The 22020-nt window shown below is 43.2% G+C and overlaps 1 protein-coding gene across 1 annotated transcript in view; it reads left to right on the forward strand.

Moving 5' to 3' along the window:
* TASOR (transcription activation suppressor) overlaps nt 1–22020 on the forward strand; it is a 123550-nt gene that overhangs the window by 31515 nt on the left and 70015 nt on the right. The window contains exons 8-11 of the mRNA XM_082265035.1: nt 422–453; nt 1970–2084; nt 7251–7354; nt 19493–19596. Coding sequence (XP_082121161.1) covers nt 422–453; nt 1970–2084; nt 7251–7354; nt 19493–19596 — 355 coding nt within the window. The remainder of the gene's footprint in view (nt 1–421; nt 454–1969; nt 2085–7250; nt 7355–19492; nt 19597–22020) is intronic.

Genomic DNA, 22020 nt, shown 5'->3' on the forward strand with positions numbered 1-22020 from the left:
GGATGTCCCTCCCCTGTTACCTTTTTTCGCTCTTGGTGTTAGAAAAACTTGTCAGATGTGATTCATGCTGATAAGAGAAGCAAAGCAGCAGACAGAAATTACACTTGGTGCTTTTAATTGAGCCAAGTACACACTCGAAAAGGCTATGCTTTGTTCATGTTTCATGTTTGAGGTTCACAACTATTTTAATATTATAGATTTTTTTACTAAATGGGAAAATCAAGAGAATTTTATTTATTTTTTGTGTGAGAACAGTGTTCCCGAGTATGAGGTTTTAGCCATTGGGTTTCATTACTAGTGTTCTTGTAACATGTTTTCAGTGTGACATAATTGCAACTGATATTTATTGTATAACAGGTTAGGATCTGTGATAAGACACTTGAAAAGTAAATCTTTAACTGAAGTTTTTTGATTTTTATAGGCCAGTACCCTTCAGCTCAGATCGATACAATGGTAGGTATTTGTTTTTTAATTGTATAAAGATCTAAAGAAATTTGTGTAATTTCACTCAAAATGGAAAATTCTGTATTCTAACTGATCTGCACACATTTGTCGTTTAAAAATATTGCCCTACTTATTTACTTTAACCACTTTAAGACCGCTCACTGTGCTTGCACTGCGGCTCCCCTGGGTCCAGCGACATACACCTGAGTCGTAGTCGGGCCGGAGGAGGAGAGGCGGCGGTGTGTGAGAAGATCCGCCCGCTTGTGTAAATAAAGCAGGCGGATCTTCTCTGTGACATAGCTGAACCTGCGATCTGTCTGTCACAGAACCCCCCTCCCCCCCCACACACGTCAGTAAGCATGAGGCATACATTTAACCCCTTGATCACCAACAGTGTTAACCCCTTCCCTGCCAGTGTCATTATTACAGGAACAGTGCATATTTATAGCACTGATTACTGTAGTAATGTCACTGGTCCCCCCAAAAGCGTCAAATGTCAGTTAGGGGTCCGATCTCTCCGCTGCAATGTCAGTCCCGCAAAAAAAAGCAGATCGCTGCTATTACTAGTAAAAAAAAAAAAAAAATCTAAATGACAAAAATCTTTACATTCTTGCACTGTGCTGGTGTTCGTGATTTTGTTCAGCGGCTCCTTCTTTTTTTTTTTTTTTTTTTGTACAAGCTTTATTTGCGGTGTACAAAACGTACACTTCACTGCAATGGGGGACACAGGAAACAATTGTTCTCATTCTACTGAACACAAAATTCGTATCCTGTAAATGATTTTAGCTGGTTCACACCAGTCTGTGTTTTTATTCTTCATCAAAAATGCATGGACAGTGGATTTTATAGGTTCCAATGGCCTAGTTCACACCAGTGGGGTCCGTTTCAGTTTAGAAAAAATCCTGCATTTTCTGTGCTGAACTGTACTGAAACGTGGTAAAGCGTATCAAAAATGCATTGCAGCACTAAAAACCCAGTAAACTGTAGCAAAAAGCGCAATGAAAAAGCATCAGAAACACACTGGAATGCAGCAAAAACGCATTAAAAATGTGCATACAATAACTAATCTGAAACAAGTTTCTGTGGTGTGAACTGGCCCTTGTAGTACTTTTGTTTAACTTTACTTTACACCCCAAGTCTCTCCTGCCTCTGCTGTTCTGGCTAACTAAAATAGAAATTTGTGTGATTTGTAGTTAAGCAGTCACTACCTGTTTAGTGATATTGGCTACAGATAAAAAAAAATTATTTCTGCCATGAGCGATGCAAGACTATCTTTAGCATTTAAAAAGTTGTAGTTTGGAAATAACATTTACACTAATTGGAAGGTAGCTCTGCAATTTACAAGCATGTGTCTAGGCTTCTGATATGTCTGCCAAGGGGTTTGGGACCGTTACCACAGGACAGGTGAATTCCCAGGTGGCGGCAAAAAAGGGTTCGAAATACCAGCAAATGTATTTGAATGCCTTAGCTGGCAATTGCTTTGGACTTGTTAACGTAAGGTAATGTTCTATTCTCTCTTGTTTAGTTTTACCAGACCGAGCTGGTTTTATATTGTGGAGAGGACAGCTATTATGTAATGGAAAACTCTTGTGCTTTGCTTCCCTAAAATCATCGAATGGCATTTTTTTGCCATACAAATTGTAAGTACAATAACTGTTATAGTTGAACGTGTATATTACTACAACCTTTAATATTCTGGATGTCTGTTGTACTTGTGTTAAAAAGTATCCTGTTCTTTGCATTGTTGCTTTGTGTGAAATACTTGGTGATCCTGTCAGTCCCCCTGCTTTCCTATTTCAAGCTAAGCATGCTAGGCACTAGGGATGCGCCGAAATGAAAATTCTGGGCCGAAACCGAAAATGCAGGATGCCCTTGGCCGAAAACCGAAAATGACTTTTTCCCCCAAATTTTAAAATAGATAGAACAGGGGCATACACCAAAAATGGGCAGTGGCGTACACCTGTCGCTGCCACCCTGTCACAGTATATGTACTGTGACGGGTTGGCAAGTGGTTAATTTTATTACCAATGGTATTTGTATTATGCAGCATGAGGGGGTTAATGTATTGTCACTGCTGGTCACTGATGCATTAGTGACCGACCAGTGGCAGTTAATTGAACCCCTTTGTGCTGCATTAGTGCAACCAGTATCCGTATTAAGTGTTGTCAGTAATCTTCGTTCTCCCCTGATTCTGTCTTCGCTCCCCGATTCACCACCTCCAGGCTGGTGAATCTGGGAATGTGAATTCTGGCACAGATCGCCAGTGAAGTGCGGAGATCGCAGCTTCATAAACTGGCCGTTTCTGTGTCGGTCAATGACAGATTCTCTGTGTGCGGAGATGACCAGCGAAGCACATGTTCTCCCCTGATCATCTGTTTCAAAAACTGATGATCCGAGATGAGCTGCGATCAGCAGGATCGCTGCTCATCTCGGTTTCATAAGCAGACACCTTAATTACAAACATGCTACTGTTTGACACGTCTCCATTTCATTCATTTCCTGCAACCTAAAATGCAAAATCTGTTGTGTTGTAATAAAAACTACAGAGAGAAGCAGTGAATATGTTAACGTGAGCTGGAAATAATATTTTGGTTTAGAGATAAAACAACCAATGAGTTTCAGAGATTTTGTCAACTGAGTAAACTGGTAAGGCCCTGTTTACACCTGAGCGTTTTTCAGCTCGTAAAACGCTCACCTCTGAAGTCGCAAAACGCCCAATAAGCAAAATCCCATTCATTTCAATGGCCCTGTTCACATATGAGCGTTTTGTCGCCTGAAGCTCAAAGTACATGAGCTTCTTTTATGGCAGATTACAAGTGTTTTTGTTAGATGTCAGTGCCTGTTTCCAAACACCTGAAAACACCCAAAAAAGCCTGAAAACAATGCGCTCAGGTGCGAATGGAGCCCAAGATAGAATTCTAAGGGTACATATAATTAGAAGCTTTGCTATAATACATAGTCCATATAAGTTTCCACTAATCTTTACTTTAGAGTTCTATTCACACAAGTTACAAGTCTTGATAAAGGGGGAGTGCCTAAGCCTTTAAAACATTGCTGTTTTAACGTTTCCCCGAAAATCATGTAATTGCAAAGAATTCTTGGCTCAGATCTTTAGTGGGGCGCTCAAATTATATTTCCCCTATCATTCATTGACAGATGCAGTCTCTGAGATTCATATCATTAGGGTTATACTACCCCCTACAGAAGCAGGACACTAGGCAGAAAAAGTTCTGGCTACACCTATGGGCAGTCCCAGGGGGTATACCCTCTCTCCCCGCTATAGGATGTCAGTTTTAATCTGCCTAGTTAGGAGTAAGGACCTAGTTCCTTGCTGGGATCTCTGGTCCTGACAAAAGTTTTTTTTTTTTTTTTTTTCCTAGATAGTTTTTTTTTTTTTTTTTAGTTGGCTTTTTCTCTGGATTTTTTTCTGTGAGATCTACAAGCAACTAAGCCGGATCTTGGTGACGGGCTTTATATATAGATCCAGTGGTCACCCCAGCCGGACAGCGAGCGTGCGCAGACCCAAGCTCCGCACTAGGTTGACCGCAACCTAATCCCACCGGAAGGGGACTGGCCCACGGGTTAAAACGTCAGGTCGCTTACGACCGTGTCTAGGCCCTGAGTCGCAGCATCCTATTGGCCGACAACCCCCCCCCCCCCACTTCGGCGGAGAGGGGTTCTGTCAGGAGATGGCACCTGCCTGTTCCTGGTATGGTGAGTAAATGTTCCCCCTCCCCCTCTTCCCCTCGTGGATTTTGGGGTGGACACGGGCCCCTCCCTAGGACGATCTGACCCTCACAACCTCGGGTTCCCCTCTGTCCTGTCACGCACCCCCCACCTACCTGTCCCCCCCCTCACTACTGGGGGGCTATGGGACGTTTGTAACTACTCCCCGGGGGCTGGGACCAAGGGGGGTTACCTGTTACTCCGAGGGCCCCCTTTGCGGTCAATCCTGTCCAGGAGTCTGGGGAGGTCCCCTCGAGGGCCCTCAGTAGCTCCGCAGGCGCCATTTTCTTGTAGCCTATGTGCTCTGATTCAGCGCCCATATTGCGGTGGATTTCGGTTTATAATCACTGGTGGCCATGTTCTGGGAGTTCCTAGATGCGTTTTTTCTGGTGGTGGAGCCCCTCCCTATACCCTAGTGCTGACACTCAGATCTTTCTCTGTGGATCGAGAGCGCTGCAGACATGTGCTGTGCAGACGTTCTGGGCCTCCAGGTGCATCTTTGGTGAAGGGTGGTGAGTCTGGGGGGGGTCTCTCTCTCTCTGCTGGGGGTCTTCAGCTCTGCCTGACCTCTTGGGGGAGCTGCAGCAAGGTGGGGAAAAAAACTTTTGCTGACAGGTTCCCCTGGTGCAACATGGACCCTGCAGAACAAGTGTCTCCACCTGACCCCCTCAAGGAGGCAGCAGGCCAGCTATCCATAGATGCACTATCGGCGGTCCTGGAATCCTGTGTGTCCCAGGTGGAGGTGGCCTTTAAAGGGCGAGGGGACAAAACGCCCTCCGCCTACCCCTGCCTCATCTGATGTGTCAGATTCTTAATCTGATTTAGCCACCGCAAAAGCGGGCCTCCCTGCTGGGTCTACTACCTTGCGCCCTGTCTCCTCTGATAGTGAGGATGACCTCTTTACCTCCGTCATTGCACAAGAAAAGGCGCTGGTGGACGCACTGGTTGTATCTGTACGTGAAACCCTATGGAGGACACAGCTGCAACTGCAACGCAGGTTACGTTTGGCACTCACATGCCATCCAGAGCGGCAAAGGTTTTTCCCTGTCCCGCGTATTTTGACAACATACTAAAAAAAAATGGGACCTCCCAAAGCGTTCCCCTAAGGTGCCTAAGCAGATTGCTAGACGCTACCCCTTTGAGGAATACCTTATAAAGGAGTGGACTGTGCCACCTACGGTGGACCCTCCGGTCTCAAGACTGAATAAACATGATCCCAGTCGAGGATTCCCCGCCCTTCTGGATCTGGGGGATAGAAAGGCAGAGTCTGTGACCTGTAATATGTACTCCCTGGCGGGATCTGCACTAAGACCGGTTTTTACAGTTGCCGTTGTCTTGCAAACCTTGTCTGAATGGGCTAAGTTGCTGCACTTGACCTGGAGGGGAAACAACTTCCCCCTGCCTTTGCCAAGCTGTTTGACCAGTTGGTGCAGGGGCTGCAATTTGTTTGCACCAAGGGGTTGCATTCAATACTAGAGGGTGTCAGTTGTGTGGAACTACCGTTAACCTTTTCATCGCAGCCGGAATCCTTTATGAACTTCCTCTTCATAGTATCTACACATCTATTTCCTTTTATTTTGGACTTTTGAGCACTTTGTTTTCAGCTCTCATCACAAAGATTGATTATTTATCACTATTTGTTTTTAGTGCACATTCGTTTTTTTTTTTTTTTCTTTTGATTTGTAAAGTCGCATATGTTACGTATAAGGTTTTTGCCATTTATCTGATCACGTTTTTTTGGATAGTTGTATCCACATTTTCATTTCACTCATATACTTGGAATATTTGTTTATTTTGTTATGAGTAAGAACTAGCGCACCTTCACATTTTACATGTACTTGGCGACTACGGAGTCTTTTTTGAAAGTCAGATTCGCTCTTGTATCTCCCGGATGGCCCAAGGAAAGGGCTGCCTGCATCTGCTGCGACTATTTCTAGATGGATCAGACAGTTATGCAGGCTTATTCAATTAAGGGTCAGGTTCCACCTTTCCCTGTTAAGGCGCATTCTACTCGGGCGCTTAGTGCTTCCTGGGCTTTTCGCCATCAGGTATCTGTGCTTCAGGTTTGCAAGGTGGCTACCTGGTCGTCTGTTCAAACTTTCACAAAGTTTTACAAGGTGGATCTGCAAATGCCTCTTTTGGCTGCAAAGTTTTGCAGGCTGCTGTTTTTAAGGGTGTTTAAGTCTCCCTTGAGGGTCTTTTCAGGTGGGTCTCATCTTGTTGTTCTGATGAGTCCTATGTTGCTTGGTTGGCTATGGTTTAGCCTTCGGGGAATTATTTTTCTGCTGTTCCCACCCCTCATTTTTATGGCACTGCTTTGGGACGTCCCTACTGATATGAAGATCCGAGACTGCGTCCGTCAATGAACGATAGAGAAAATTGGATTTTTGTCTTACTGTAAAATCCTTATTTCTGAAGTTCATTGACGGTCGCTGTACCCGCCCCTCTTAATTGAGTTGGGTTGGCATTTTCTCTGACACTGCTTTGATACAAAACTGACATCCTATAGCAGGGAGAGAGGGTATACCCCATGGGACTGCCCATAGGCGTAGCCATAACTTTTTTCTGCCTAGTGTCCTACTCCTGGAGGGGGCTGTATAACCCTACTGATATGACGATCAGAGACTGCGTCCATCAATGAACTCAGAGAAAAGGATTTTGCAATAAGACAAAAATCTATTTTTTCTTCCTGCACTCTATGTAGGGTGCACTTCTGGGTCCCCTGCTCTAATAGAGCTTCCTAACCATAGCCAGAGAGTTCCACAAATCAGAATTGCTTTGACTTTATTGGACACAAAGAACAGTGGAACCAGCACCACATACCTCGTAAAATGATTGTGCATTCTCTTCGTCTTCAATTTCCAGTTCATAGGTGGCTACAAAATGCAATGGAGAAGTAATTTTTATAGCATTAAACTACAAAATGGCCTATGTAACACTTTATATGTTTTAATTTTTAATACGAGTGGCGTTGCCCTATTGATTGTACTTTTAAGGGGTTTAACTTAATAGACCTTTTCATTTTGTGTAGCTTAGTACATTGTGTAATTATATGTAAACCTTGATATTCTTATACATAGACCAGAGAAGCTTGATTTGGAAATTGTTATGCGGGTGGAGCAGATTAAAAAGAGGATTCCATCAATACTGTTCTTCAAAGAAACTCATAAGCAGCACAAGGAAGGTATGTTTAAAGTACAATACATTACTGCAAAGCTTCTGTGCACATGTCTTCCAATTGTGAATGTGAAATGGGTTAGCAACACTTTTTTGTTCCTTCAGTTAGTAAAGCTAATGTATAATTTTAATTTTTTTTCGTTTTTATGGATTGTGTGGTAGTGTGTGCCAGGGAGGTTGTCAGTCACATTTAAGGGTACATTCCCCCTTCTGTTACATAGCAGACACCAGCCTCATGCTGAAACTGATCGCTTTAGTGCAAAGCTGGTAAATGACCTCCAGCAGGCCACTGGTGTGAATGTCTGATCAAACAATCAGAAACTGACTTCATGAGAGTGACCTGAGGGCCCAACATCCTCTAGTGGCCCTGTGCTCACTGCCCGGCACTGTGGCACTCGATTGGCATTTGCCATTGAACACCAGAATTGACATGTCTGCCACTGACTCCCTGTGCTTTTCTCACAGATGAGAGCAGGTTCACCCTGAGCACACGTGACAAGCGTGAATGGGTCATCAGGGGTTCTGGAGAACCCCCCGGACTACTCCCGTTTTGGGATGGGAACAGGTGGACTAGGCGTGCGGGGGCAGAGTAACACCCCAAATAAAGGAATCAATGGTGGAAGGAAAGACATGGACTTCCTGACGATTCTGGGGTTTATACTGTGACCATCTGCGAAGGGGGGGGGGGGAGAGAGGAGAGGTGGGAAAGAGGGATGGAACCCCCCCTCCACGTGTACATTAGGTTACCTGGTCTCATTTTTTTTTTTTTCCTTTGTGCGTCTGTGGCTACTGATCAACTTTGGTAGAAGTGAGTCTTTCCCTGATGTCCTGTGGGACAGGGATACCTCCTGGCTTTCAGCCCGGGTGTGGGGGGCAGACCCTGCGTCAATGGACATGGAGGAAGAAGAGGAGATAGAGGAGTAAATACTCAAATGACTATAAATAAGATGAAGGTTCTGATCTGTAATGTCAAAGGTCTAAATTCCCCTGCAAAGAGACATAAAAAATCCGTTGGGAACTCGATACTATTTGGCTAATATTGTCTTTTTGCAGGAGACCCACAATTCCCATGAATCAAGAATAAAACCGTATTCAAAGAATTATTCAGTGGTATAACGGGGGAATCAGACAATATTAAAGCTAAGGGAGTAGCAATGGGATTTGCAAAAAATTTAAAATTTAGGGAAAAAGAGGATAGATCCAGATGGTAGATATGTTCCTGAAGGGAGAATTAGAAGGAAAGGAATACACGTTGGCAAATGTGTACTGTCCAGTAAAGTAAAACAGATGCTAATGGAACTTATGGAGTTTAACGAGGGCTGGATCATCATGGCTACAGACTTTCATTTTGTAATGGACCTGGCGTTGGATGTTTTGGGCCATGCCCGGAGGAGTGGGGAGTGTCAACTCAAAACATTGAAGAAATTGTTATATCAATATCAACTGGTAGATATATGGGAGGATTCAACATCTGATTGTGAAGGATTACACTTCACTTTCTTCTCCTCCGTGCATGGCTCTTATTCAAGGCTGGATTACATAATAGAACATAGATTATTAGACAAGGTGGGTAAAACATCAATTGAAATAACAATTTCAGATTATGCAATAGTATAGTTTTTAAAACGACAGACACAATATAAGATAAACAACTGGAGACTAAATGAGACATTAATCCAAGATCAAAAAGTGGAAGGGAAAATGAGGGAAATAGAACAATACTTATTAAACAGGAAGTGTCGGAAACTACGGTATGGGAAGCACTTAATGCGTATATTAGGGGCATATTAATCTCAATAGGAACCAGGAAAAAAGACTGGAAAAGATGTATCAAATTTTGAAAGAACTGCATCATCTAGAATAAAAACATAAGATTGGGACAGAGAGAGAGATACACCATCAACTAGTATTAGAGAGATGAATTAAATGCACCAAGAGAACTAGAAATTAGGAGGAAATTAAATAAAGCTAGAGAGATACCAGTGGGGAAATAAGTCGGGAAAATATCTTGAAAATATACTTGGGAAGAAATCAATAGGTTTTATAGAGAAAATGAAAAGTAATACAGGGGAACTCGTACCCGTAACACAAATTACAGAAGTAATTCAAACTTTTTATAAATCCCTATACACAGTAAGAACATCAGAGGGCCCTTTTAAAGGAACTAACAAAGAGGAGATAGAAATCTATTTAAAAGAATCCAACTTGCCAAAACTAGACAGGGAGGAGACGTTGGTATTCGAGAGACCTATAATACAGGAAGACATTTTTAAGGCATTAAGTGAAACAGCAGTGGGAAAAAGTCCAGGACCAGATGGTTTCTCTACGATTTATTATAAAAAGTTCAAGGACTTGTATCCAATATGTGCCAATATGTTAGAATTCCCTAGGGGAAGGGAGAGCAATAGGAAGAGAATCATTGTTAGCATAAATTACTGTAATACCAAGAGGATAAAGCTATAACCTAATGTGCTAGTTATAGACCCATTTCATTGATAAATGTAGATATAAAATTATATGCAAAAATACTAGCAAATAGACAAAGAATGAATGCTGAAATGGGTACATTTTGATCAGGTAGGATTCATCCCTGGTGGGTAAGGGAGGGACAATGGAGTGAGAACATTGTTTCTCCTTCAAAAGGTATCAAGAGGCCAACCACCATCTCTGCTCAGGTCAGCGGATGCTGAAAAAGCATTCGGCAGAGTAGATTGCGGTTTTAGGTTTGCGACCTTGAAGGAAATGGGTATTGGTACAAGAATGACCCAGTGGATTAAAATGCTATATAACCATCCGACGGCTGCAATAAAGATAATGGCACCTTGTCTCGGACCTTTGAACTTGAAAATGGAAAAAGGGGAGTGGAAATGGAGGAACAAGAACATAATGTTGCTGCATATGCAGATGGTATAATGTTCTATGTATCAAGACCTAGAATATCCCTCCCAAATATAATGAAGGTGCTGAAATCCTACGGAGAGCTATCAAATTTCAAAATAAACCCGACAAAAGCGGAAATCATGAATATAAACGTGGATAGAAAAGAGGAACAATTCTTACAAGAAAAACTCCTGTTTAGATGGAAGCCATTTGAAATATCTAGGTGTGAATTTGACCGCTAACTGGGGATACTTGTACCATTTTGAATTATATTCCATTGCTAAATGAAATTTAAAAAGATTTGAAAAGACTCCGCTACGAGCTCTCCCTCCTGGATAGGATGTATTAAAATAAAATGTGTATCCTACCAAAGATGCTTTATAAGTTCCAGATGCTCCCGATCCAAATGCCGCAAAGCGATTTCCATATATTGAAAAAGAGGTTTATGTGGAAACACAAAAAAACCTAGAATTCAATCGGTAACAAGTAAAGAGAAAATACAGGGAGGTCTGGCAATGCCAGAAGGTAAAAGGTATTTTAAAGCGGTTTTATTAGCACGGGTTATAGACTGGACATATCATTTGAACGAAAAAAGTTGGGTTAGAATAGAAAATAGTCTTAAGTCATAAGACTCCACAATATAAGGTGATTTGGGCATCACAACAATATTGTCACTTATCAAAAGGTACACTAACATTGCAGACACTTAAATATGGGATTTAATTCACAAACCGAAGAACTGGGAAAATAATTCCCCATTAATACCATTGACAGGGGACAGGTTTTTTTTTTTTACCTGGAAATAATGCACTGTTAGGGAGGGTGATCAAAGATAAGAATGCACAATTAAAAGATATAATGAGAGGGGGGCTATGCACAATACAAGAGTTGACACGCAAAAAAAACCCTGTTAATGAAATAACATATTACCAATTGAGACACTTTATAAACACATTACCCCAACCTATAAGGTCAAAAGGAAATCTATTACCATTTGGAAAGCTTCTTGACCTACAGAGGGCACCCAAACACGGTATCTCCCAGGTTTACAGGATCCTCACTAGGGTGGTGAAGCCTTGGATGCCACCCTATTTAGGGGAAATGGGAGATGGAACTGGGTGCGATCTGGAGCGAACAAGAAAAAATAAAGATATTGAAAATCGCAGATGGGACAGGAATAGATGTAAATACAATAGAATTAAACTATAAAATGTTTGTCCAGGTGTACGGTACATAACTCCCATCAAGGCACATAAATGCCAATCCGCTAAATCACTGCTTTGTTGGAGAGGATGTGCCTTGATGGGAACAATAGTACACATTTGGTGGGAATGTCCAAAAATCCAGGAATATTGGGAAGAGATTTCACGGCAGATCCAGGAAATTACTGGAGTGGAGATGTCGAATACCCCAGAGGCTTTCTTACTTCATAAGACTAACTTGATTATTAAACAATACAAAAAGATGGGATATACCACACTTGATAGATGCCACTAAATCTTTGATACCTAAATATTAGCTGGCTTTGGTAAGCCCAGCAGTGAGAGATTGGGTATTAAAGGTAGAGACTATCTATTATAATGAAGAATTATACCCTTATGATAAAGCTGAAATAGGAAAGTTTAGAAATACTTGGAGAAGTTGGGTAGACTTTCAAGAGCACAAATATACACTGAATTAAAGGGAACATAAAGGAAAAAGGAGGATTTGGATGGGGGGGATAGGGGGTAGGAAGTGGAAGGGAATAATGTAATTTTTTATAAGATGGTTTTAGATTAACTGTTCTGTATATTGGAAAAATCAAAATTTATAAAAATAGAATTGCTATTTGGAGGGGTTAATTGCCAAAAGACTGTTTACAATTAGCTCCTCCTACAATAGATTTCTACTTCATTTGCAAATGTCCAATGTCCATATCCGATGTGTTCAGTTCAGATACATTTTCATTGTGCAGAATGCTTTAAAGTGTTCACAATGACTGATATCTGGGTATGAATGAGTAAACACGGATAAAGAAAAAAAAAAAGCATGAATGGGTATGGAGAAGCCGTGGAGAATGTTACGATGCCTGTGTCATTTAGCATGACCGGTTTGGTGGTGGGTCAGTGATGGTCTGGGGAGGCATATCAATGGAGGGACGCACAGACTTCTACAGGCTAGACAATGGCACCCTGACTGCCATTGGGTATCGTGATGAAATCCTTGGACCTATTGTCACACCCCACACTGGTGCAGTGGATCCTGGGTTCCTCCTTGTGCACGACAAAGCCATTCCTCATGTGATGAGAGGATGAAGGAAATTATACCATTGAATGGCCCCCCACACTCGCCTTACCTAAATCCAATAGAACACCTGTAGGACATTTTGTTTTGGTCCATCTGACGCCACCAGGTTGCACCTCAGTCTGTTCAGGAGCTCAGTAATGCCCTGGTCCAGATCTGGTAGGAAATACCCCAAGAACCCCATCTGTCTCATTAGGAGCATGCCCTGATGTTGTCAGGCATGCAAACAAGCACGTGGGGTCCATGTTAACTAGTGAATGTCATTTTGAATTGCTGCACTGAAATTTCAGCAAAATGGACTAGCCTGCTGCATCATTTTATCACTTTGATTTTTGGGGTGTCTTTGAATTCAGCCCTCTGTAGGTTGATGATTTTCATTTCCATCAAACGAATCAGTATAGATATTCAGCATATTTTTCCCCATTGAGATTTTTTTTTTTTTTTTTAATTCTTTATTAAGCATAACAAGAAATAAAAAGTGCATATAACCAAAAGGAAAGTACGTCAAGAGTATGGTATGTATGTTAGAATACAATAACCAGGACATAAAATGAAGGCACGGAAGTTCAATACATAGAACAAATGCATATTCAGCAAAAATCAAACACAGAACCTAACCCCCATTGAGATTTAATGTGCGTTCAAAGTGTTCCTTTTAATATTTTTGAGCAGTGTATATCTAATGTGAATCTAAAAACAAAAGTGTAACATCTTGTAGCTTACCAGTTCTTAGATGGAGTGGTTGCAATGGGCTTTTTTATTTTTCCTTCATCCCCCCCCCCCTTTTAATCCTGCAAGTAACACTTTCATATACCTTTTTGTGTCTACACAAATTTCTTCATTGTATCTATAGAGGCAGTCATAATGGTTACACAGGCTGGACTTCAAACATGTCTGCCTTTGTTCACCTCTATTTCATGGTGAATTGATGACACTAGTAGTTTACACATGAAAGAAAATGTTTTTGCTTTTTTTTCAGCTCACAAGAAGGGATAAAGGAGACTGTATTCCTAGCAAGGTCAATGGATATTTTCTGTACTTGCTAAAAATGTTAGCCAGAAAATAAAAAACTAATGCATCTTCCGCATCTTACTGGTAACCTGCAATCTAATACATTTTTTGGTTTTTGCGTTTTAGGTATGCTAAAGAGTAAGTCTACTTTTGCTGGGAAAAATATTCTCCTCTGGGTGATCAATGTACATTGCAAGCATTTAAAAAAAAAAAACTGCAGATTCCCACCTTTTTGTTCTGAAGAAATAGCTGTGTCCATGTGCAAAATGAATGTGCATGGTAGTGATTTCATAATTATCAGCTGCTGAATTTGCAAGGCCCGACCCTGAGGTCTTTGATGCAGCGGCTAACAAAAATCAGAGTTTTATCTTAGTGCAGTAAGTCAGTAATATAACCAGGAAATTACATTTCTTGGGGGTTGCCATATTGCATTGCATTTTGTGGCTTTTATAAAGTGATATTTCTGCTAGGGAAATCCCATTACATTAATTTCTCTATTGTTCATTGACAGACACAGCTCCATATAATTCTTGACCATTGGGTTATACTTCCCTCTACAGGAGTAGAACACTGGGCAGGAAAAAGCTTTTTGGAACCTTTTTGTAACTTTACTTTTTGGTTAGGTTTGTTCCTGAGAGAACTACAAGCAACAGCCGCCTGAGTTTCGTTCTGGATATGCTAGATCCTTAAGGTCTCCCAGCCCGTCCAGCGAGCATGCGCAGGTTATAGTCCAGCACTAGGCCTCGCCACGACAGAGCGCAGTGTACCCCCTGGCCCCGTCAGCACCCCCACCCCGGGTGGAGAGGTAGTCTGTTCGGAGTGGTGCCCACCTGATGCGTTGGTATGGTGAGTAAGTGTCCCCCCATTTCTGGCGTTATCGGGGAGGGCGCGGGCCTCTCCTTGGGAAAGTCGGTCCCTCGGGTATCCTGCGGTTCCCCTGGCCTCTCGGTGATACCCCCCCCTTTGGCTGAGGTGGGGGGGGGGGAGGTTTAGCCTATTTTGGGGACCCCCCCCACCCCGATGCCACTGTCTAATGACCCCCCCTGAGGGGTCCTGGAGACCGCATAGCGTGCCGTGGGGGCCGCCATTTTACTGTAGCTTCGCTTTACATCAGTGTAAACATTTTGTTATTAAAATGCATGGACCGCCATGTTTTGGTAGTTCCCCCATAGGAATGCATAAGGCGGTCATTTTCTTGGGAGTCCACCATCCCTGGACAGAAGGGAGAAGCTAGGGTGACTCTAGACATGACCCAGGTATTTCCCGTTCCTGTGTCAGATTGTTTTTCTCTCTGCACAGAACATTTCTATAGCCCTCCATATTGTTTTGGTGATATGTTACTGGGGTCCCTGTAGGTATTTCTCATTCACCGTGCTGAAGGCTGTGCTAGGGCTGAGACTTGTGGTGCAGCGGTGCGGATCGCGTTTTTTGCAGTTTTTTTCTTAAAAGTGGCACTGTTTTTTGTATTAAGTAAATATGGAGACCCAGGACCAAATCTCACACACAGACCCTCTCAGTGCGGTTGCGGGACCCTCCGGGTCGCAGCCCCTGTCGGCACTTACAGCAGTTTTGGAAAACCTGGTGTCAAAAGTGGATTTAGTTTTAAAAAAATACCACTAGTAGAAAGCACCCTATGCCTTCCCCTGCCTCTCTAGTATCAGATTCTGAGGTAAATATGGCCGCCGCGGACGCATGCCATCCTGGTGGATCTGCGTCTTTGCATTCTTATGGAGAGGAAGATATATCCTCCTCAGCAGGTGTGCCGGAATGATCGCCGATGGAGGCACTTATAGTGTCAATGCGGGAAACCTTAGAAATGGCGACCTGATTCTAGTGTCAGGGATACAGGTGTCTTTTGGCACCCGCACATACCCGAAGTCGGGCAAATGTTTTTCCCTGTCCGTAACTTTTGACAATATTGTCAATGAACAGTAGGGGTGCATCAAACAAATGTTAGTGGTGCCTAAGCGCTTTAAAAGGTGCTACCCCTTCGTGGACGTGGTATCATCTAGATGGACTATACCACCAAAGGTGAATCATCCGGTTTCCAGACTAAAGTCTACTGTGGTTCCGGTATTTGCAGACCCCGTGGATAGATGGATTGAGTCTCTGTCCCGCCATTTGCATGTGATGGCAGGCTCAATACTAAAACTGGTCTTTGTGATCACTCTGTCAGACCATAACGGAATGGGGGAAGTTGCGGAAAGGTGACTTGGAAACGGAGCAGCTCTCGTCGGGCCTGATAGAGCGAACGGACCAAATGGTCAAAGCCCTTCTGTATATATTTGATGCGTCGCTGGATGCGGCTCCACTGGTAGCCAGTGTGTCTGCGGTGGGGGTTGCTATTAGACGCATGGTGTGGCTAAAAAGCTGGTCTGTGGACCAAGCTTCCAAAAAGGCTCTTTCTGACCTTCCCTTTACGGGGGACAGGTTGTTTGGATCCTCCCTGGATGAGTTGATCAAAAGCCTTACGGGTGGGAAGAGTACTCCAAGGGGAAAGCACCGTGTCAGATGGGGGGCCTACATTTACATGGCCCTTTTGTACCTCCGGGTCGCAGGAGAAAGGATCTAAGCCATTCAGTTCTTCTGGGGGTTCCAAGAAGATATGGTTGAGTAAGCTGAGAACAAGCCAGTCCGGATCTGCGGACAAATCCTCGTCTGCATGAATGGACGCCCTCACCCATTTCTATGGTGGCGGGATGTCTTTGCGTCTTTCCAGAAACATGGACTTCCTTAATTCAGGACAAATGGGTTCACGAACTGATCCGATCAGGTTACAAGATCAAATTCAGGTCCTGACCGTCGGGACAGGTTCTTCCCGTCCAACCTCCGCCTATCTCCAGATCGGTTAACGGACCTAAGATCTGCTGTCACAGGGAGTGATTGTGCCGGTTCCCCCTCGAACATTTTCAGGGGTTTTAATCAAACCTGTTCACTGTGCCCAGGAAGGGTGGCAAAGTGCGTGCAATCCTGGATCTCAAAGCTCTGAACCGCTTTGTGCTGATATAGAACTTTAGACTGGAGTCTATTCGCACGGTTGTGGCGTCCCTACATCAGGGAGAACTGTTGGCCTCTATCAATATCAATGAAGCATATCTACACATCCCTATTCACGCTGGACACCAGTGTTTTCTTTGCTTCGCTGTGGGAGAGGTGCGCTTTCAATTTGTGGTGTTACCCTTTTTTTTTTTTTTCTTGCCTCTGCTCCCAGGGTCTTGACGGAAGTGTTGGATCCGATATTGGCACTGGACGAGCTCCTGTTAAGAGCAGATTCTCATTTAGCTCTGTTGGGGGATTTGGCAATCACTGTAAGGACTCTGCAAGAGTTCGGCTGGACTTTCAATTTTGCAAAAATCAGCCCTGGTACCATCCTCGATTGGTCTACCTGGGTCTGACCCTGGATTCTGCTTCGACAAAGGTTTTTCTTCCCCTGGACAAGCTGTAGAAGTTGCAGGGGGCGATTCGTTTTGTTGTCCAGCAATCTGTCCTCTGTGCAGACTTGCATGAGAGTCCTAGACCTGATGGTGTCGACCTTTGAGGCAGTCTCATTTGCTCAGTTCCACACCAGGTCATTAGAGGGAAATTCTGGTCAAATGAAAAAGATCCAAAGTCTTGGATTCTATGATTCGGTTGAGTCACAACAGACTGCTCTTCTATGGTGGCTTATTTTGTTGGCATTGCACCAGGGCAAGTCTTTCCTTCCATTGTATTGGACCGTGGTCACCATGGATGCCAATCTGTCCAGCTGGGGAGGAGTGCTGGGGAAGCTGTGTGCCCAGGGGTCTTGGGCAGTGGACGAGTCCAGACTACTGATCAATGTTCTGGAACTCAGGGCAAAAAAGCTTTTCCTTTGTCACTAGACAAATCGTCTACAAGGTTGACCAGTCCTTTAATGGCGTGTCTGTTGAAAGCCAGGTGTTGAAGGATAGGGGTCTTTCTGATTCAGTGAGTCCTACACTGTTGGAAGGCCAGGAAGTCTACTTCCAGGAAGATCTATCATCGTAGGTGGAAATTGTACATTTCATGGTGTGAATCCATGAAGGTGCATCCTCGCCTTTTTTCGGTGGCTAGGATTTTGGCTTTCCTTCAAAGAGGTGTAGAACAGAAGTTGGCTTCGGCTACTATTAAAGGCCAAGTGTCAGCCTTGGCTGTGTTTTTCCCACGTCCTCTAGCCCCTAGCATGCGTTGATTCGCACTTTTATCCAAGGAGTCCATCATGTGGCTCCTCTGAGGCGATCCTCGTTACCTCCGTGAGATCTGAATTTGGTATTATCTGTTCTTCAAAAACCTAATGAGAACATTAGGGAGATTCCTCTGCTTACACGGTCTCAGAAGGTTGCCTTTTTGGTGGCTATTACTTTTGCTCGCAGAGTATCAGAATTGGCGGCGCTTTCCTGCTGCTCGCTTTAGTCGGTGGTCCACAGAGAGTGGTATTTCGACCTAGTCAATCGTTTCTTCCCAAGGGGGTTTTTGATTTCCATCTAAATTAAGACATTGTGCTGCCGCCTTTGTCCTAAGCCCAAGCATCCTAAGGAAATTGCTTTGCATTCTTCGAATGTGGTTCAGGCGAGTAGGGTTTACTTGGCAGCTACTGAATCTTTCAGGAAATCAGACTTTGTCCTTACGGAAGGACCTAGAAAGGGATTGGCTGCATCTGCTGCGACCAGTTCTAGGTGGATCAGGCCAATGGTAGTTCAGGCTTATTCACTGAAGGACCAAGTTCCACCTTTCCCTGTGAAGGCGCATTCTACTAGGGAGCTAAGTGCTTCTTGGGCTTTTTGCCTTCAGGCGTAAGTGATAAGTTTGCAAGGCGGCAACTTGGTCGTCTGTGAACATGGTCACAACATTTTATAAAGTGGATGTGTTGGCATCCATGGATGCTCCTTTTGGCCGCAAGGTTTTGTAGGCTGCTGTTTTAAAGAGACTGTCTCTTTGAGGGTGTTTGTCCAGGTGAGCTCCTGTTCCTAGTTAAGCTCTATATTCTCTGGTTGGCTAAAGTTTTAACCTTGTTGGGAATTGTTCTTTTTCTGCATTGTTTTCCCACCCCTCATGCAAATACTGCTTTGGGACGTCTCAATGGTCAAGAATTATATGGAGCGGTGTCTGTCAAACGATGGAGAGAACTAGATTTTTGTCTTACTGTAAATTTTTCTCTGAAGTTCATTGAGACGCAGCACCCACCCCTCTATCTTGAGTGGGTTGGGGTTTTTCCCTCTAAATATTGTGTGGGTGTATGCCTGCAGGGACGGCCCCCATAGGCATGGTAAAGCTTTTTCCTGCCTAGTGTTCTACTCCTGTAGGGGGCAGCATAACCCAATGGTCAAGAATTATTTGGAGCTGCGTATGTCAATGAACTTCAGAGAAAAGGATTTTATGGTAAGACAATCAAGTTTTGTGCGTCCAGCCTTCCTCATCCAGGGTTTCATTGATCTTTGTATTTTCTCCAGTCGTTGCTAGGAGTTCCTTGAGTGTAGTGGTGGATTGATTTTCTGCCAGATGGTGCCTGTAAAATTTTGTCTTCAATATATGGGAGAAGCGGCTTCTTTCCACTTGTAACCATGGACACCAGTATTGGTGATCTTTTATTGGTCACCCCTGGCATCAGTGATCTTTAGGCTATCTGTAGGGGGGCATTCTTCCCTCTTTTCACCAATGTATGGTAACACCTCTCCCACTGTCCACCAGAGTAAGACGGCACAAAAATATTGTTTTATGGCCTTTTTTTTTATTTCATTAATAGTCCTGAAAATTTTGTATAGAAAGGGTTTTTGTTTTCACTACGTATGTCCTGTTCCCGCAGTGTGCTTTAGATTTACATTTCATCAAAGGTTCCCTGAGACATTACATTTATTTCAAGGGTTTATGCATAGCAAAAAGGTTGATTTAAGAAGACTTTGTCAACATATGTTTGTCCCATTTTTTAAACTAATAAATTATATTTGGATTATGTTTTTATGTACTTGTTATATAGTGATGAAGGGTGGTATATATGGTCGTCTCTGTGAGGTATGTGACAAGACGAGAACTGGGAATGATTTCCAAAGACTGTTACAAAAGCTGGAGAAAGAAAATTTGGTAAGATTTGTCTGTTTTGTTGGATTTCCCTGCAGTTGTGCTGTTATCATTGCTGTGTAATCTGTTATGGCAGAATGACATTATAACTGTTAACCTTTCATGATGGTTGCTTTATAATTTGCAAAATTGCTATCTTATAGGGAACATCTAGAAAGGATGAGTGCCTTGAAAAAAAATTTGCCTTTTTGTCTGAAATTTCTACTGACTTCCAGTGCATTGCTGCCTTGTCAAGTTATGCTTCAGAAGCCTTCCTTAGATTCAAGGGGTAGCTAAAGTAAACCAAAAACGTAGCAGAAAAAAAGAAGCATTAAAGTGGTTATAAAGCCTAAACCTTTTTATTTTAATGCATTCCTTGCATTAAGGTAAAAAATCTTTAGGTATGAATATCGCCCCTTTTACTCCCCTTATACTTTAACCCCCATTCGATCTGGCACTGTTCAGGAGAGCTGCTCTTCCCTCCCATCGCTTCTTGGTCTCACAGGCTTTGCTGAGGCATCAGAATAAATTGGCTCCTGCTGCTGTCAATCAAAGCTAGTGATAGAGCAGAGGCTGCTGTCAATCAAAGCTAGTGATAGAGCAGAGAGGGTGGCCGAGTCAGGCTGTTTGACTCGGCCCCACCCGAGAGCAAGCATGCAGCTAGGCCCCCATAGGAAGCGTTTACCTATGGGGTACTATCAAAAAGAGAAGGAGCCAAGAGCGCCAGCGGGGGACCCAAAAAGAGGATGTTTGGGGCTGCACTTGTACAAAGCAAGCTAGTATAAACCAGTTTATTTTAAAAGAAAACAAATCCAAGCTTTACAATCACTTTAAGTATCTGTTCTGGGTAAGATTAGGGTTTTTTTATATTCCTTTTTGTGAATTGTACCCTCTTGTCATTTGTGTTTAAATATCAAACTAAAATACCCGTGTAACACTAGCTGAAGTGCTCTCTGTGCCTTCTGTCAGACATGGCATACATCAGGGAGCAGATATTCGAGGCTTGTGCCCCTTTGTTGGGGAGCAGCATGTGCTAACTTTTCTAAGCTTAGACAAGTGCAGGTATATAAAGCCTGTGAAACTCTTAATGCCCCTGATAGTCTACCAACATATTCACATTTTATATTGTAATATGGTCTATTAAATACCGCAAAGTGACGTAGGACTACGTTGGCAAACTTTGCGGTAGTATACCGGGATGATGCCTCTAGCTAGAGGCACCATCCCGGTACCGTGGTTTACAGCTGACGGTCGGCTTTCCGTCGGTAATGGAGACGCTCGACCGTTACCCGGGAGAGTGGGAGGGGACGTCCCCCCCTCCTGCCGCCTTCCGTGACTGGGAGCCCCGAGCACCCAGCGGCACGTCCGCCGGCTGGATGGAGTCCCGATCAATGCCGGAAACGGCTTCGATCGGGTCTCCGATGACGTAACCCAGAGGCGGCGTCCATGACGTCACTTCTGGGTTACTGTGCTGCAAAAGGCGGCAAATTTAAAAAACGGCTGTATGCAAAAACGCCGTTTCGGCATTTTGCATACGTGGAAGTGTAGTGGAGGGGGGTCTAGGGTCTTCTAGACCCTCGATCTCTCCTTAAAGAGTACCTGTCACTACATATTGGTGTCACAAGGGATGTTTACATTGCTTGTGACAGCAATAAAAGTGATCAGATTTTTTTTTTTTTAAAAAACCTGTAATAAAGATAAAAAAAATAAATAAATAGGAAAAAACACCGTTAGTGCCGGTTCACACTAGGGCGACCGGAGGTCCCGGTGCGAAGTAGCGTCACTGCAGTGTGAACCGGCGCTTAGCTCGCGCACAAAAAAAAAACGTATACGGAAGTCGAGCTGCGAATGAAATAGCTCTTCAAACCCCACATGTGAGGTATCGCATTTTAAACCGTAACATGTTGGGTATCCAGTTACTCGGCGTGACATCATCTTTCACAATATATAAAAAAAAGGGCTAACTTTACTGTTTAGTATTTTTTAAATGCAGTGAAATGTGAGTTTTAAAGACCGCTGCGCAAATACCGCGTGACAAAAAATATTGCAATGACCGACATTTTATTCTCCAGAATCTTTGCTAAAAAAATTTATATAATGTTAGGGGGTTCTAAGTAGTTTTCTAGGAAAAAAATACTGGTTTTAACTTGTAAACAAAAAGTGTCCGAAATAGGGCTGGGGCTTAAGTGGTTAACACATTTACTTTGCGGGACTTGTGTCAACTTGACAAGCCACAATTGTTTTTGTTGCAATACCAGCTACTCAGAAATCTCATTGCATTAGGATGATTATAGGAATCTGGTTGATGTGAAATACAGCCAACGCGCCCCCCCTGCGCTGTAATGCAGCTGGTGCTGAGTTAGATCAGATCACTGAAAACTACGATACTTGTACTTTTGATTATTAATTGCTTATTTGGTAACTGCTGGCATATAAAATTCTAAATAG

This window comes from Pelophylax lessonae (genome assembly GCF_965119305.1).
Source record: "Pelophylax lessonae genome assembly, chromosome: 8".
NCBI lineage: Eukaryota > Metazoa > Chordata > Amphibia > Anura > Ranidae > Pelophylax > Pelophylax lessonae.